This window comes from Loxodonta africana, chromosome 5 (assembly GCF_030014295.1).
Source record: "Loxodonta africana isolate mLoxAfr1 chromosome 5, mLoxAfr1.hap2, whole genome shotgun sequence".
In the NCBI taxonomy this organism is placed as follows: domain Eukaryota; kingdom Metazoa; phylum Chordata; class Mammalia; order Proboscidea; family Elephantidae; genus Loxodonta; species Loxodonta africana.
Window position 1 is genome coordinate 27009808 of NC_087346.1, and position 13891 is coordinate 27023698.

Genomic DNA, 13891 nt, shown 5'->3' on the forward strand with positions numbered 1-13891 from the left:
TTTTGAGGATATTCTGGTTACCAGTCTTATATTTCCTTTCTCTCCAACTTATACGTTGGAGCTAACTTTATTCTCAAAACATATATTAAATCTTTATAAATACAGTTTACTTTAGTGAGAAATTCACAAACCAACTGTTGCTACCTACCCTTGAACCTAGGAAGGTGCTGGGCCCCCCAGTGCAGACAGGAAAGTTTTTAGGACCTAATCTGTTGCCCAAATCTCACATGACAGGGACCCCTTTATTTTCTAGGCCACGTCTTATTTTCCTGAAATATTTTTGTGTGTTTTCTTCTAACCCATCACTTGAGTGAGTCTACCCACCTGCTTTTATAATGGCATACAGTATATTGAAAATATTAGCAACATAGGTTGATTTTCAAATAAGCTATTGGCTAAATTAATACTATTTTGGCTTATTATTGAATTCGTCTAGGTACATCAATCTAGCCAAAGAGAAAGACCACCTGAAGAGCATTCCCCTGAAAATCTTCACTGACGACATCAAGAACTGTGCCTGTTGTGTAAGTGACCTTAAGCCCTTAAATTAAATTCCTTGTCTCTGACTTAGGCAGGAGAGAGAGAGAGAGAAGGCATGGAGACAGTACCATGTGGAAAAGCATATGTCTTTGTAAAAGGCAAACAAGTGCTAGGCAATATGAAGCCAGAAGAATCCATGTTACTTCCACTGTTTAGCTTTGAAAGAATTTTGCATGTTAAACGTCCTTCATGTTTCTCTGGATTTGTCTAATAGCAACCAGAGTGACTTGTGGTAACAAAGTGATTTCCACAAGCAGGTATTTCCTATCAGAATTCAGCATTGTTTTTCCAATTGTCACATACATATAGATTGGTTTTGGTTGTTTCTGCAGGTTTTGTTAACATTTTATTTGGAAATGATCTTAAACTAAGAGAAAAATTTGCAAATATAAATAGTAAAGAACATTCATGTATCCTTTAACCTGATTTTTGTATTGATAACATTTTAACACATTTGTTTTTATTATTTTTTCTTCCTTGCTGTTTGTTTGTCTCTGTCTGTCTCTTTCTATATGTATGGGGGCATATATACATTTTCGAGAGTCAATTACATCCACCATGGCCCTTTATTCTTAAATATTTATATATTTCCTAAGAGTAAGAATACTCTGTTACTTTACTGCCATACAGGTTCACTCTTGTCAGGTGAGACATAGATGTAGCGTGTGCATGATTCTTTATAGCCCTTTCCCTTTCTAAGGTCAGGTATTGCGTTTAGTTATGTCAAATACAGAATAGTTTTGAAATATTCTTCATTCTGAGGATTGTCAGAGATTGAATTAAACTGGGATGTATGACTTTCTAAAGGATCAGTATGTTTCTACCTCTTTTGTTTATGCAAATGGAGGAAAAGCATTTAGCCCCAGTTATTGTGTATCATTTGATTTCTGCGATTGCAGTGCAGTAGGCAGGATGCTCACACTGATGAATAAGATGGATACGTCATGTTCTGAATATTTTTATGACATTGTGGCCTGTCATACTTTACACCAGCTGTAGATCCCACAAAACAGAATTTGTAGGTGAGAAAAGGAGGTAGTTCAAAACAGTTATTCCTGTTCAACAGCAAAAGGCACGCAGATGTTTTGACCTATTCCCAAGTGCCTGACGCCACTGCACGAAGGACAGGAGACTAGAGAGTTCTCCTATAGTGAAGCACATGCTGGTCTCTGCCTGCTTTGTTTTTAATTGGTTCCATTCAGAATTTTCATGGAAAATCACATTGGAATTAAAAAAAAAAAAAAACTTAAAAATAATATCTGTAGTGTTCTACATTGATTTGCTACATTCATCAGAGATCAGAGTTTTCCTTTGACTTTCATTCTTAAGAAACTTTCCTTAGCATTTGTCTATAGTACACATCTGATGCCAACAAATTTTCTTAGTTTTCTTTTATCTGAAAATGTCTTTATTTCTCCTTTGCTCTTGAAGATATTTTTCCCGGATACAGAATTTTGTTTGCAAGATTGTTTTTTCCTTATAGCTCTTTAAAGCTGTTCCATTGTCTTTTGGTCTCTGTTCTTTCTGACGAATAGTCTGTGATAATACAAATCATTGATTTTCTCTACATTTTTAGTTTTCAGCCATTTGACTATTATGTCCCAAAGCATGGTTTTCTTTTAATTTAACCTGTTCGAGGTTTACTGAGCTGCTTCAACCTGTAAATTTATGTCTGTCACCAAGTTTGGGAAAATTTTAGCCATCATTACTTCAAACATTTTTTCTTCCCCATTTTCTCTCTTCTTTCCTTCTGAGAAAAGATTATTACACACTTTGATATTGTCCACAAGTCTCTCACACTCTTTTAGTTATTTATCTTTAATCCTTTTTCTTCCTCAGTTTGAGTCATTGTTATGGATCTCTTTTCAAATTCACTGACTCTTTCATTTGTCATCTCTATTATGGTGTTTAGCATATCCAGTAAATTTTTTCTTTCATGTATCTTTCAGGTAAATTTTTCATTTTAAAATGTTTTCTATTTCTATGCTGAGATTTCCTATATTTGATATGAACATATTTTCCTTTATATCACAGAACATAGTTATAATAGCTGCTCTTTGGCTCATGATTTGAACATCTGGGCCATTTGAGAGTTTACCTCAGTCCTTCAGACTTGGTCACATTTTCCTCGTCCTTCATATGTCAAGTAACACTTTAGCTCATCGAACAAAGTAGACATATTTGCATTTTTTAATTAAATTATGCAATAGGTTTTTTAAAAATTATTATTTGTTTACAAAGATGTGTTTATTAGAATGTATCTGATTTGTTTACAAAGAGCAGCAGAAGGGAAAAATACACAGATCTCTGTAGTTATTGTTTTGAACAGGTGTGTTCCTTATGCTAAGAAAAACCATTATCTCACAAACGAAATAAATTAGGGAGGGATATTAGCATTGCAAAAGAGATTTTCTACTTTACAAAAGATTTCATGGGAGAATTCCTTTCAATTGGATGGAAGAGTTTTCAGATATTTGAAGAAACAGCAGAACCTTTACTTGTAATTAAATACCGGGCTAAAGCCTGATGTGTGAACCCTCCTAGGCGCTTTAACAATTGTTGCTGTTGTTAGGTGCCATTGAGTTGGTTCCCAGCCACAGCAACCCCATGTACAACAAAAGGAAACGCTGCCCGGTCCTGGGCCATCCTCACAATCATTATGTTTGAGCCTATTGTTGCAGACATTGTGTCAGTCTGTCTTGTTTGGATCTTCCCCTTTTTTCACTGACCTTCTACTTTACCAAACATGATGTCCTTCTCAGGGACTGGTCCCTTCTGATAACATGTCTACAGTACATTAGACGAAGTCTCACCTTCCTTGGTTCTAAGGATCAGTCTGGCTGTACTTCTTCCAGGACACATTTGTTTATTCTTCTGGCAATCCATGGTGTAGTCAGTATTCTTCACCAACACCATAATTCAAAGGCATCAGTTCTTTGGTATTCCTTATTCATTGTCCAACTTTTGCATGCATATGAGGCAACTGAAAATCCCTTAGCTTGGATCAGGCACACCTTAGTCTTTAAAGGGACATCTTTGCTTTTTCACACTTTAAAGAGGTCTTTTGCAACAGATTTGCCCAATGCAATACATCATTTGGTTTCTTGAGTGTTGCTTCCATGGGCATTGATAGTGGATCCAAGTAAGGGGGAATCCTCTATAACTTCAATATTTTTTCTATTTAGAGTGATAAATATCAGGGTAAACTTTAGGAATGGGAAACCCTAATGCCCCTGATTTTGGGTCCCCTGAGCTCTACTTCTGGGTTCTTAGACAATTTTTCAGAATCCTTGGGGCTACTAATAGCACAGTTTGAAACCAATGCATTTAAGATGGTTTTGTTTCTGAAAATCAAATTAACAAAAAACTTTTAGGGCCATCTGTCATATCAAGAAATTGGCTCGTAAAAAAAAAGAAAGGGCAAGTGATGAATTATGATGGGATTTCCTTTAGCTTTGTTTTTAATATCATTTTTGTTTCAAGGCCTGTGAGTGTCCACTTAGGCTGCTTATTTTCCTCTTTAAGACTGTTTACCAGAGGACATAGCCCTCAATGTGGATTCATGTGCTAATACTGTAAAACTTATGTGTGTATCTTGGTTACATGTCATAATCCCATTTTTAAATGTCTCTTAGAATTCCAATAGTTGAACAGATATCATCTCAGAATCCTCAGAGTCCCTTTCAGGTTGTTTTCTGCAAATAGTCTCCTTACTTTTATGGATCAATATGTCAATGTGAGGTGTAGATGAGAGCTATTATAGATACCCCGTTCACTGGCAGAGTTGAAACAGAACTTAGATTTCTAAAGTTTTCAGTCTTGTTTCAAACCATTGGTTTTATTTTATTTTTCTAATTCCATTGTATTTTGAATGGTATTCAACATTAAAAACGTCGGTAGCCACTGTGCGTGACTTAGAAAATGGCGACTGAATAGTCTTTTGAAAAACATTTTTTATGACCATTTCTTATTCTGATGTTACTATAACTGTTGGTGAAATGCAAACCAATAAAGCCAGACTATAAAAACAGAACTCAGGAAGAGAGAGAAAGGGTCCAAATCTCTCCATTTTAAATCGTCCCCTCCATATGGAAATATTCTTGAGGGGCCGAGGACCAGTCTGTGTGCCCTCTCTGAATTCTCAGCCTTTCTTAAGTCATTACGTTCGTGTGCGACACATCTTTTATTTTAGAAGAAATATGTGTTTTACTGAAATACTTTCTACTACCTTCATATTTAAAACAAAAAACCAAAACCCACTGCATTCGAGTCGATTCCAACTCATAGCGACCCTATAGGACAGAGTAGAACTGCCCCATAGGGTTTCCAAGGAAGGCTTGGTGGATCTGAACTGCCGAGCTTTTTGGTTAGCAGCCATAGCTCTTAACCACTGTGCCACCAGGGTTTCCTTCATATCTAAAGGAATGAAAAATAAAATTATACTTAAGGATCTATGCTGTACATGTGCTTTACTTTGTCAGTGTCTGAAAATCAAGCTTTGCCTTTAGAATATGGGTAACAATTTGCAATCATTATTTACAGAGCTGTTTTAAAATTCTTTACTTACAACTGTATTTTTTATTTCATTTTTACAGCCTACAACTATAACAGTAACAAAAGCAGATACAACCAACGACATTATCAACAAGTCACTACCAATGCTTGGAATAACTGGAAGTTACCTGCAAACAATTTTTAGTTAAAAACCAACTTTGATTTTTGAGAGTTGTGTGCGTGTGTATAAAATACAACTCCTTTCATAAGGCAGCTGATTTTTATAGATAAAAAAAAAAAAAATTTTTTTTATAACAATTAAAAAATTTTTTTTTTTTTTTTTAAATACCAAAGGCTTATTTTGTCCTCCAGAATTTAGAGTTTGAAAGCAGCAAAACTCTAATGTTACTGTCTACACAGGTGTTGTTCTTATACTCTCATTTTAAATTCCATGTGAACTTGAAGTCATAGAATATTTAAATTGAAGTATAATTTTAGATTGCTAATAACAGCATATATTTTTATTGTATATATTGTGTATATAAAAAACCAAAAACCCGATGCTGTCAAGTCGATTCTGACTCATAGCAATCTTATAGGAACAGAGTAGAACTGTCCCACAGAGTTTCCACACAGCTGCTGATGGATTTGAACTGCTGACGTTTTGGTTAGCAGCGGAGCTCTTACCCACTGAGCCACCAGGGCTCCATTATATACGTATACAACAAAATTTTTATAAGATTTTTAGTGAGATAGTTGTAACCTCCGCCTTACCTGTTCTGTTTTACTGTTCTTTCTGAACCACCTTTCCTGGTTCCTCCCCTACCATACCTCACTTATCCTAATTGTCACTCTAGGACTCAAACTCAGTATGATGGATCCTACAGGACGTGTTTTGTAGTAAATTTTGATGTAAAGAACCCACGGCCAGAAGTCATAGCTCCTGACTCCAGGTCCTGAGGATGAGATGACTGATGCCTCTAATGAGTTGCTAACGAGGGAGACAAGTTCTCAACGAGACTATGAATTTAGGAGCATTTGTGTGCACACCCCTCTTGTCCTTGTTTTGCTTTGAGTGTCTGCTCCTTTCTATTTTGATGGGGCTGACCTAAGTTAATGAAATTTTTCTGATGGAAGAGGTAGGCATGTTTGAGGATGAGGGTGAGGTTGGGGAAAAGGAAAGAGTAATTGCAAGACTCTCCTGCTATATGAACACCAACCACGCAGTTGAGAGTTTTAAAGAGTGACATCCAGGTGGATAGAAACTGAAGGAAGGACTTGTATATCATGGCTCCTTACATAAATAATGTATAAATATGAAAATGCCTTGCTATTGTGGTGTGAATTGAATTCTGCCTGTCCTAATGATATAATACCAGACCAAAAACCAAACTCATTTCCTTCGAGTCAGTTCCGACTCATAGAGACCCTATAAGTGATATAATAAAGCCCCTTAAAAGCCAGAATTTGGCATAAGAAATCAATGATTTTTTTACTAGTGAAATTTAATAATACATTTAAAATAAAATTGAATTTATATTCACTGAGTAAATCGGATATCTCTGTACCTATGTATACATGCCCTGAAAAAGAAAACTTAAATCTTGGAGAGAGTGAGTAGCTTTAGGTATGGAGTAGATTGATTAATGATACAGCTCATTTTATTTCACATTTGTAATTTTCTTTTGCTTGAAGTCATCAGTTTCACCAGACAAGAAAGAATTTCTACTTTAATAAAAAATCAGTGTTATTTGACTCTGCCTGTTCTATGGGATTCCAGCATACTGTTCTCAGCCCCTACCTTAAAAGAAAAGATTTTTGTTAGATCTTACTTCCTATCTGAAATACAATTTTGAGCATATTTAGCTGAGAGAGTATGTGAGTGTGTGTGTATGTGTGTACGTGCATACACATATATGTGCTTGTGATAGCCTCCATAGCTGGGACCCTCCTTCATACAGGCAAGGCCATGATATCTTACCAGGAGTCAAGGGCAGGCATATGAACTATCACCAACAACTCCATTTGAAATATAATTCTTACTTTATGTTCTTCTGGAGGACTGTAAAATAATTCAGTAGAATGTGTATGATTGAGATGTGGTTGCTTCAAGGGGGCTTTCTAGAATTGCTGGGCAAAGCCAGTGGACTTACTTACCTCTGCCCATCTCCTCAAGGTCTCTGGGCATTTGTCTGTCTGCTCAAGGCAGCTGAACTTAAGATGTTTTTCAAGTGTTCCTTTGCTCAGACATAGTCACAGCAGGCTGTGTGTCTCTCTGAGCAGCACACTTATCTGGGGAGAGGCATATGAAGACAAAGCCTAACATTCTCCAAGGAGTCCAGAGACAGCCAGAGGCAGGACTGTCAAGAAGAGATTAGACTTTTCTTTCTTAGTGAAGGAGCCTAAATGTGATTTCATATACACAGGCCACCCATAAAATGAGGGACTGATTGAGTTGTTGTCCCGTAGATCCCTGGCCTATCAGAAGGGACAAAGCAGGAATCTGGAGTAGTCTACTGGGTGCTGGGAGACGGACAGGTTGCTGAAATCACCACTGCTAACTCAAAAACTGTGGCCACCTCCATGGACTTACAGCATTTACACTGGTCCCAATTCTTTTTCTTTTCAAAAACATGGAAATGTGAAAGAAATATGCCCTCTTTCAAGTACCTACTGTGAAAGAACTGTTGTGATTTATTTATTTATGGTCTCCAAGGGCTCTGAGCGTGATTACCAGTTGTGGGTCAGTTCTGGCAAGAAAGAGGCCCCATTCCCACTCAGTGGTAAGTGGCAGGGAACTCTAAGATGGGGTTGACTGGATTCAAAATTATAACTCTAAAGTCTCAAAGTATTGATTCTTTGGTTGTAAGCTTAAATATCCTTTGGAGTAAAAACCTCTCACAATATCCATTCATACATTTGATCAATAAATTATGATGCTTTACTCTATCCCAGGCAATAAATAATAACATCTCTTCATTCAGCAGCTTGTGGTCAAGCTGGGGAGAAAAATGTGAATTTTTCCTCTCTGCTTTTCCACTTGACATACAGCCCTGTCTTGATAAACCTCTATTTTTTATGAAGGCAACATGAATTGAAATTTCTTTTTCCCGTACATCATATTTTATATTCCATTCTTGAATTATTCTGTTCCATTTTCTAACTACAAAGTAGCCTCTGTTTTGTAAGGATCATCTGAAATCCAACCAGGTCTCTCTATCCAACTACAAGTATTTGCTGAATACCTGCTCAGTGCCCAGAACTTTTCTCAGCATCATAGGCAAAATGAGATAATCACATCTAGATTCCTGAAGTCTTCTCTGACTGACTGACCTGCACTTTGCCATTTTATATTTTATATGCTGTTTTGCAGCATTTGTTCTTGAAATTATTGGTGAATAGATTACACTTCTCCTGAAATAGTTATTAGAACCATTTAGCTAAAAAAAATGTTCTTGGATTAGTAAGTTGATTTAGTGTGGTTAAAAGAAATAGAGCAAACAAAATAAAGGAAAGGACAGGCTCTGTAGCAGACCTTGCCATGGGGCGATGGTGATAACTGATTTCCCCTAAAAATCCTGTGGAGTGTTCCCTCTTATCTATGTTCTTTTTAAATTCTTTCCACAGTCCTGTGAGGCTATTTCTGTGTAATTCAGGATGTTTCCAAGTGATCTGAATAACCTAAAAACCAAGGTTTTTAGAATTCACAGATTGCATGTTCTTAGTCTCAGAATATAACAAATCAAGTACACAGCTGAGGACCAAAATCCCATTTCATATTTTGTATTAATGTCAACATCTTTATAAAAGTCATTCTGCAATAAAATACAGGAATAAAATCAGATGAATACTTGAAATATATTTATTTTAATAAAATGTGTTCATTTAGATGAAATGAATGTAGATGGTAACTTCTAAGCTTAGAACAGCTTCAGGCACCACTGCTGACTCTGTGGAGTCTCAATCTTCCGTCATTTATGAGGGTCCTTTAACAGCCATTCTGTACATGGATTTTCATGTGCTTTCGCTTCTCAGTTGTGGATTAGCTCCTGGTTACCCTGATGAATTTGCTTTATTTTCTTGCTCTCATGGAAGCTTCTATGTGGCTTAGTTCTTGTTATGAACAGAGCATTCATATTGTATTTATACCAGGAGAAAAGGAAAGGCAAGAACTCACCACCTTACTGTCAGTCAGAACTAGAAGAAAGGGAGTGTTTGCTCTCTTCTTACAAAGCTCAATCTACATTACAGCACAGGGCCTTTGAGTATTCGATGAAGAGAAAGCCATTGGAAGCATGAAAGAGCAAAGGAAATCATTTGGCGGTCAACACCTAATGACTGAGGGTTCCTTTTCACTCTGTAAACACTGTTTTTTAGTTGGTTTCTTGGCTTCCAATACTCTGCAGCCTTACCTCTAATTCTGCCTGTGAGGGCCACCCTCACTCCAGCCGGGGGTGGTGGGGGGCACGGTGGGGAAGGAGGGCTTAGCATAAGGGCAGCTCTACCTGCTGCTCTGGCTATAGCATTAAGGAAATGTAATGAAATACCTCTTAAATGGACAAATGTGTTAGAGAAGAGTGATCATAGTGAGTCTTAACACGTATCGTCCAATTATTTAAAGGACATTAACCACAAATGTTCATGAATATATTTACTTTTTTACTTTGATCTGCACAAGTCTGTGTAATACTGATGGTGTTTTAAATGATGAATTAAGACTGGAGGTTGGTCAAGTAATTTGCCTAAGCTGCTCAGACCTACTTAGTTTCTAGGCAGAAACTAGAAGGTTTTAAATATTCTCAGATGGAAACATAGTAAAAGTCAACATGGTGTAGTGCTCAAACTGATCTATACTTTCCAATCAGGGAAATATGTTTTAAAGACCATTTTCTCTTTCCTTTTTTTTAAACACCTTACTTGGGCCCCTGCTCTCTGCATGGTCTCCCCTTTGGGAGCACACGCAGGAGACACAGCCTTCTTTATCTAGAAGCACAGCAGGCCAGTGTGGTGCACGTGGGTGCCGTAAGGTAGCTTTGATCACACCCATCACTAGTTGGCCTGAATCTGTATGTACATGTTTCTCTGTATAGGACATGAACATCCCGATGGAATAAAAATGAGCCATATTCAAGCCACTGCACTTGTGCCACACCGCCCAAGGAGCTCCACATCTCCATCCACCCTCCAGGAGCCCTTCTTACTGGAGCAGCTATTATCAGAGATGGAAGGTCAGTTTGTCCTGAAGCCCAGGCACCCACTGAGGGGCCAGGAGCAGAAAGGTGAGTCCCCTCTCCTCCTGCAGGTGTGTTCTCTCAGCTCATGTATCCATTCCTAGAAATAAAATCATAACACAAAGCTGATTCTCCATGCCAGGGAGAAGGGCAGTGTAGGTAAGTATCCAATCTTCACCAAGAATCAGACTGAGAGAAATGTCAAGGGTCTATCCTCAAGACCCAACTCACTCCTAGAAAGCTTATTTGCATTCCTCCAGGTAGTAGTTCCCTTCTCTGTATCCCCATAGCCCTTCATGCATATTTTAATTGTGTGTGTACCTATCTGTGTGTCTTATTAGAATATGAGCTTATTAAGGCCTGGAAACTCATGTTTTCCCCATCTCAGGGCTTTCCTCAGGATCTAAGCCACAGCAGAAGGGGACTTATGACTGCTTAGCTTAGACACACAGTGAATAGAAAACTTTGAGTGGAGTAGAAGAGTTTCGGAGTAGAATTGGAATCTATTCCACGCTTGGGCTGAAGTGGCCTCTCAATTCTACCTCCACAGCGAGCCACGTGGACGAAGCTCAGTTTCCCTGTGTGCTTCTGACCGAGGTCTAGACTGGAGCAGGACTGAGTGTTTATGGTTGGGGGCTTTTTAACTTTCCTTCTTACCATTCTTTTTCCTACCATTCCTGTATTCTCCCATCAGTATTTCTCTTTCTGAAGAAAATGTATTGTTAATTTGGGGAATAGTGTGGCCAGAATAGAATTCCCACTTAAAGTGTTTTATTTTTATGATAGTTATCCTATAAGCACGAAGTTTCACACATTTTATTTTTTAATATTAATACCCTATTTGCAAGCATGGGGTAACACTACTTAAATCTTGCCAGGACCCTTTAAGAAAGGCTAGGTTTCTATGAAGTTAGCTTGTTGAATTACCCCATAGTTTTCATGACAATAGCATGTATTTTCACTGGTCACAGAGGCAACATGAACTCTCACACCAGATAATGTACAAAACAAAAGGTCCAGCCAAGCCCGAAAGTCCTTTTGAGAAAGTACAGAACTCAGTTTATACTTTGCCCTCTGTTTATGTTGCAGTAGCTTTACATATAGCTTTAAATCAAGAGATAGAGCAATGTTCTTAAGCGGTATTAAAGCTAAATAACTGAATACATTTGGATAGTTTTAGAAATAATAAAATCAGGTCAAGGGGAGGGAAACCAGGCCGAGTACAAGTACTTCACCTATATATTTACCTGTACGTTCAACATTTGCACATGTTGACATTGCTGGATGTATAGGAATCCCTTCCTGGATTGAAGAATGTGTTTGTTTTCCTTCAGACTTTTAAAATGATGGCGTGTGAATGTTAGGGCAGGAAGAAAGAGTCTTAGTTAGGTGGAATGGTGCCAATCCTTCATGACTGCATACCTTCTGGAGGGTGCTAAGCCAAATGGAGAAGGGGATGGGGTCTGCTTTAGTAGGAAGATACTGATGTCTTGATTGCCTCAGGCCCTCTGAGTGAGAAAAATCGTTCTCATCAAGGTTGCTATGAACTGTTCCTTGTGCTGAGGAGTACATTATACATTTCATCCATTTTAGTACTCAGTTCATGTGGTGTCATGTTAAAGTTGAGGAACCTGAAGTTCAAAGAGATTGAGTAATTTGTTCCCGTACCTGGCAGAACCCTCTGAACCAGCACCGGAAGTACTGCACCTAAGGTTATACTTGCCACATCCTAGAAAACCCAAGTCGATGGGCATTTAAGAATATTTGGTGAAATGTTGTTCATCTGTTTATCCTCCCACAACTTGGCTCATCTATATACTCTTTTAGCATCTGGTTCTAAGCAGCTTAAGAAAATATTAGGATACCTTATCAGGAAACATTCATAGCTGAGTAGTAGAAAAGACCTCTTTGAACTCAGGTTTTCATTGCTGACCACCTGGTCTTAGAAGAGCTCTTCTTGTTCAGCATTCCTTTGACAGGGACTGTTGGGTAGCTAAAAATCATCTCTGGGTAGCATGGGTGGGTGTTACAAGAAAGAAGGCCACCTGGGTTCTTATCACACAGCCAGCATTTAAAGGTGACTTCCCAAGAACGCTGTCCTCAGGTGGAGGCACATCGTCCATGGAACTGCCTGAGGGTTGTGGCCCCTCAGAGTGAAGGAGTTACAGGCTGCCCAGGAGCTGGGGTCAGGGAGGTTGAGTCATGAAGGGCAGATCTTTTTGATAAGAAAGAGTTCACAATAGCCAGGCACTCAGAAAGCAAAAGAGGAAATCTAGAGGGGGGAGACTTACCGTAAAGGTAGGTGATTATCAAACTCCACTTGATTTTGATACCACTTTTTTTAGCTTATCAAATGGGATCTGACCCTCATGGATCGTATTTAACATCAGTGAACTTGTACCACCACGCATTCGGTGCCTCAGGAGGCACTGCAGCAGGAGCAGATAGCACCTGTAGGAAGTGTCTCCTCCAGAAGAATTGAACCTGAGTCTGATCAAGCCTCTGGATGTAACTATCCATTTATGGAATAAGGGAAAACAGAACAAGTTACCACCACGGGGATGTGATCCACTTGCCCAGGACGGGGGAAATTCTACACACTGAATGACTCCCTTTCTCTCTCTTCTAGCCCTAGGAAACAACATGCTCTGCAAATGAGAACAGTGGAAACAAGTTTAAGTGAATTAATCTACTACTTCTAACAATCTCACTTCTTTCTTAGATGCAGGCCAGAGGACAGGTGAAAAGAAATGGCCTGTGGTGAACTGGGCCTTTCGGCGGAACCCCAGCACTTGCCAGGACAACGTGTGCAGGGCTCTACCATCCCCCGAGCCAGGGAAGCTCTTTGGGGTTTCACTCAAAGATGTTTGTCCCAATGATGACCTGCCCACTCCTCTCCGGGTAGGTCTCCTTTTGGCCTTCTGTGGCCCCCTGAGGAGGGAGATTGAGGAAGGGAAAGCTCTGCAAGCCCATGTGTTCTCATCCAAATCTATTTCTAAGCAGAGAGAGCACTAGACAGTCCCTGGCTTTTGCTGAGAAGCTTTGTTATATTATTTCAAAAAATAAAAATTTGACTTAGTTATTGCGGGATCCTAAGGTAGACACAAGAGAAAGAGCTAATCTTGTCCACTCCACTGGTTTCATCAAAGACCCACATATGTCTGCTCAGATGAGTCAGAACGTGCTCTGTGTTCACCAGTCTCAGAAGCAGAGGTTCCACCTCCTTTCACATTCTCCTTTCAGCTCCTTGCTTGAACTCCACGCTACTCTCAGCTTTCCCTTAGTTGCTTCTTCAGCTGAGACTTCTCAATCTTACAACTCAAAATATTTCAGGTGGCATTTTATTTTATTTCAGATGGCATTTGATTTTATTTCAAGTGCTTAAGTATAAGACTCAAGACCTACCTTCTGGCACATACCAATATCTTAATCCTGATAAAAAAAAAAAGTCCTGATAGAATGAGTCAAATGAAATACACAAGGTTTGGCTTGTGTTGTCTCAAAGTAGTGTTTTAAACCATCCGTTTTTACAGTTATTGAGTATCTAGTATCCCTCCAGGGGCTGTACTAGTGCTTCACATGCTTGATGTGAAGAAAATCATCATCTTAAGTGCACGCTAGGTGCC

General features: G+C 38.7%; 1 protein-coding gene across 3 annotated transcripts in view; it reads left to right on the top strand.

The window, feature by feature from the left end:
• LOC111750793 (rho GTPase-activating protein 20-like) overlaps positions 1-10273 on the top strand; it is a 28833-nt gene extending 18560 nt beyond the window's left edge. For 2 of the 3 annotated variants that reach the window (XM_064285403.1, XM_064285404.1), the window contains one exon: positions 437-783. In XM_064285403.1, coding sequence (XP_064141473.1) covers positions 437-551 — 115 coding nt within the window. In that variant the 3' untranslated portion in view covers positions 552-783. Of the gene's footprint in view, positions 1-436; positions 784-10124 lie in introns of those variants that run through there. The other variant, XM_064285405.1, reaches the window with a different exon arrangement.
• Positions 10274-13891: the final 3618 nt, after the last annotated feature.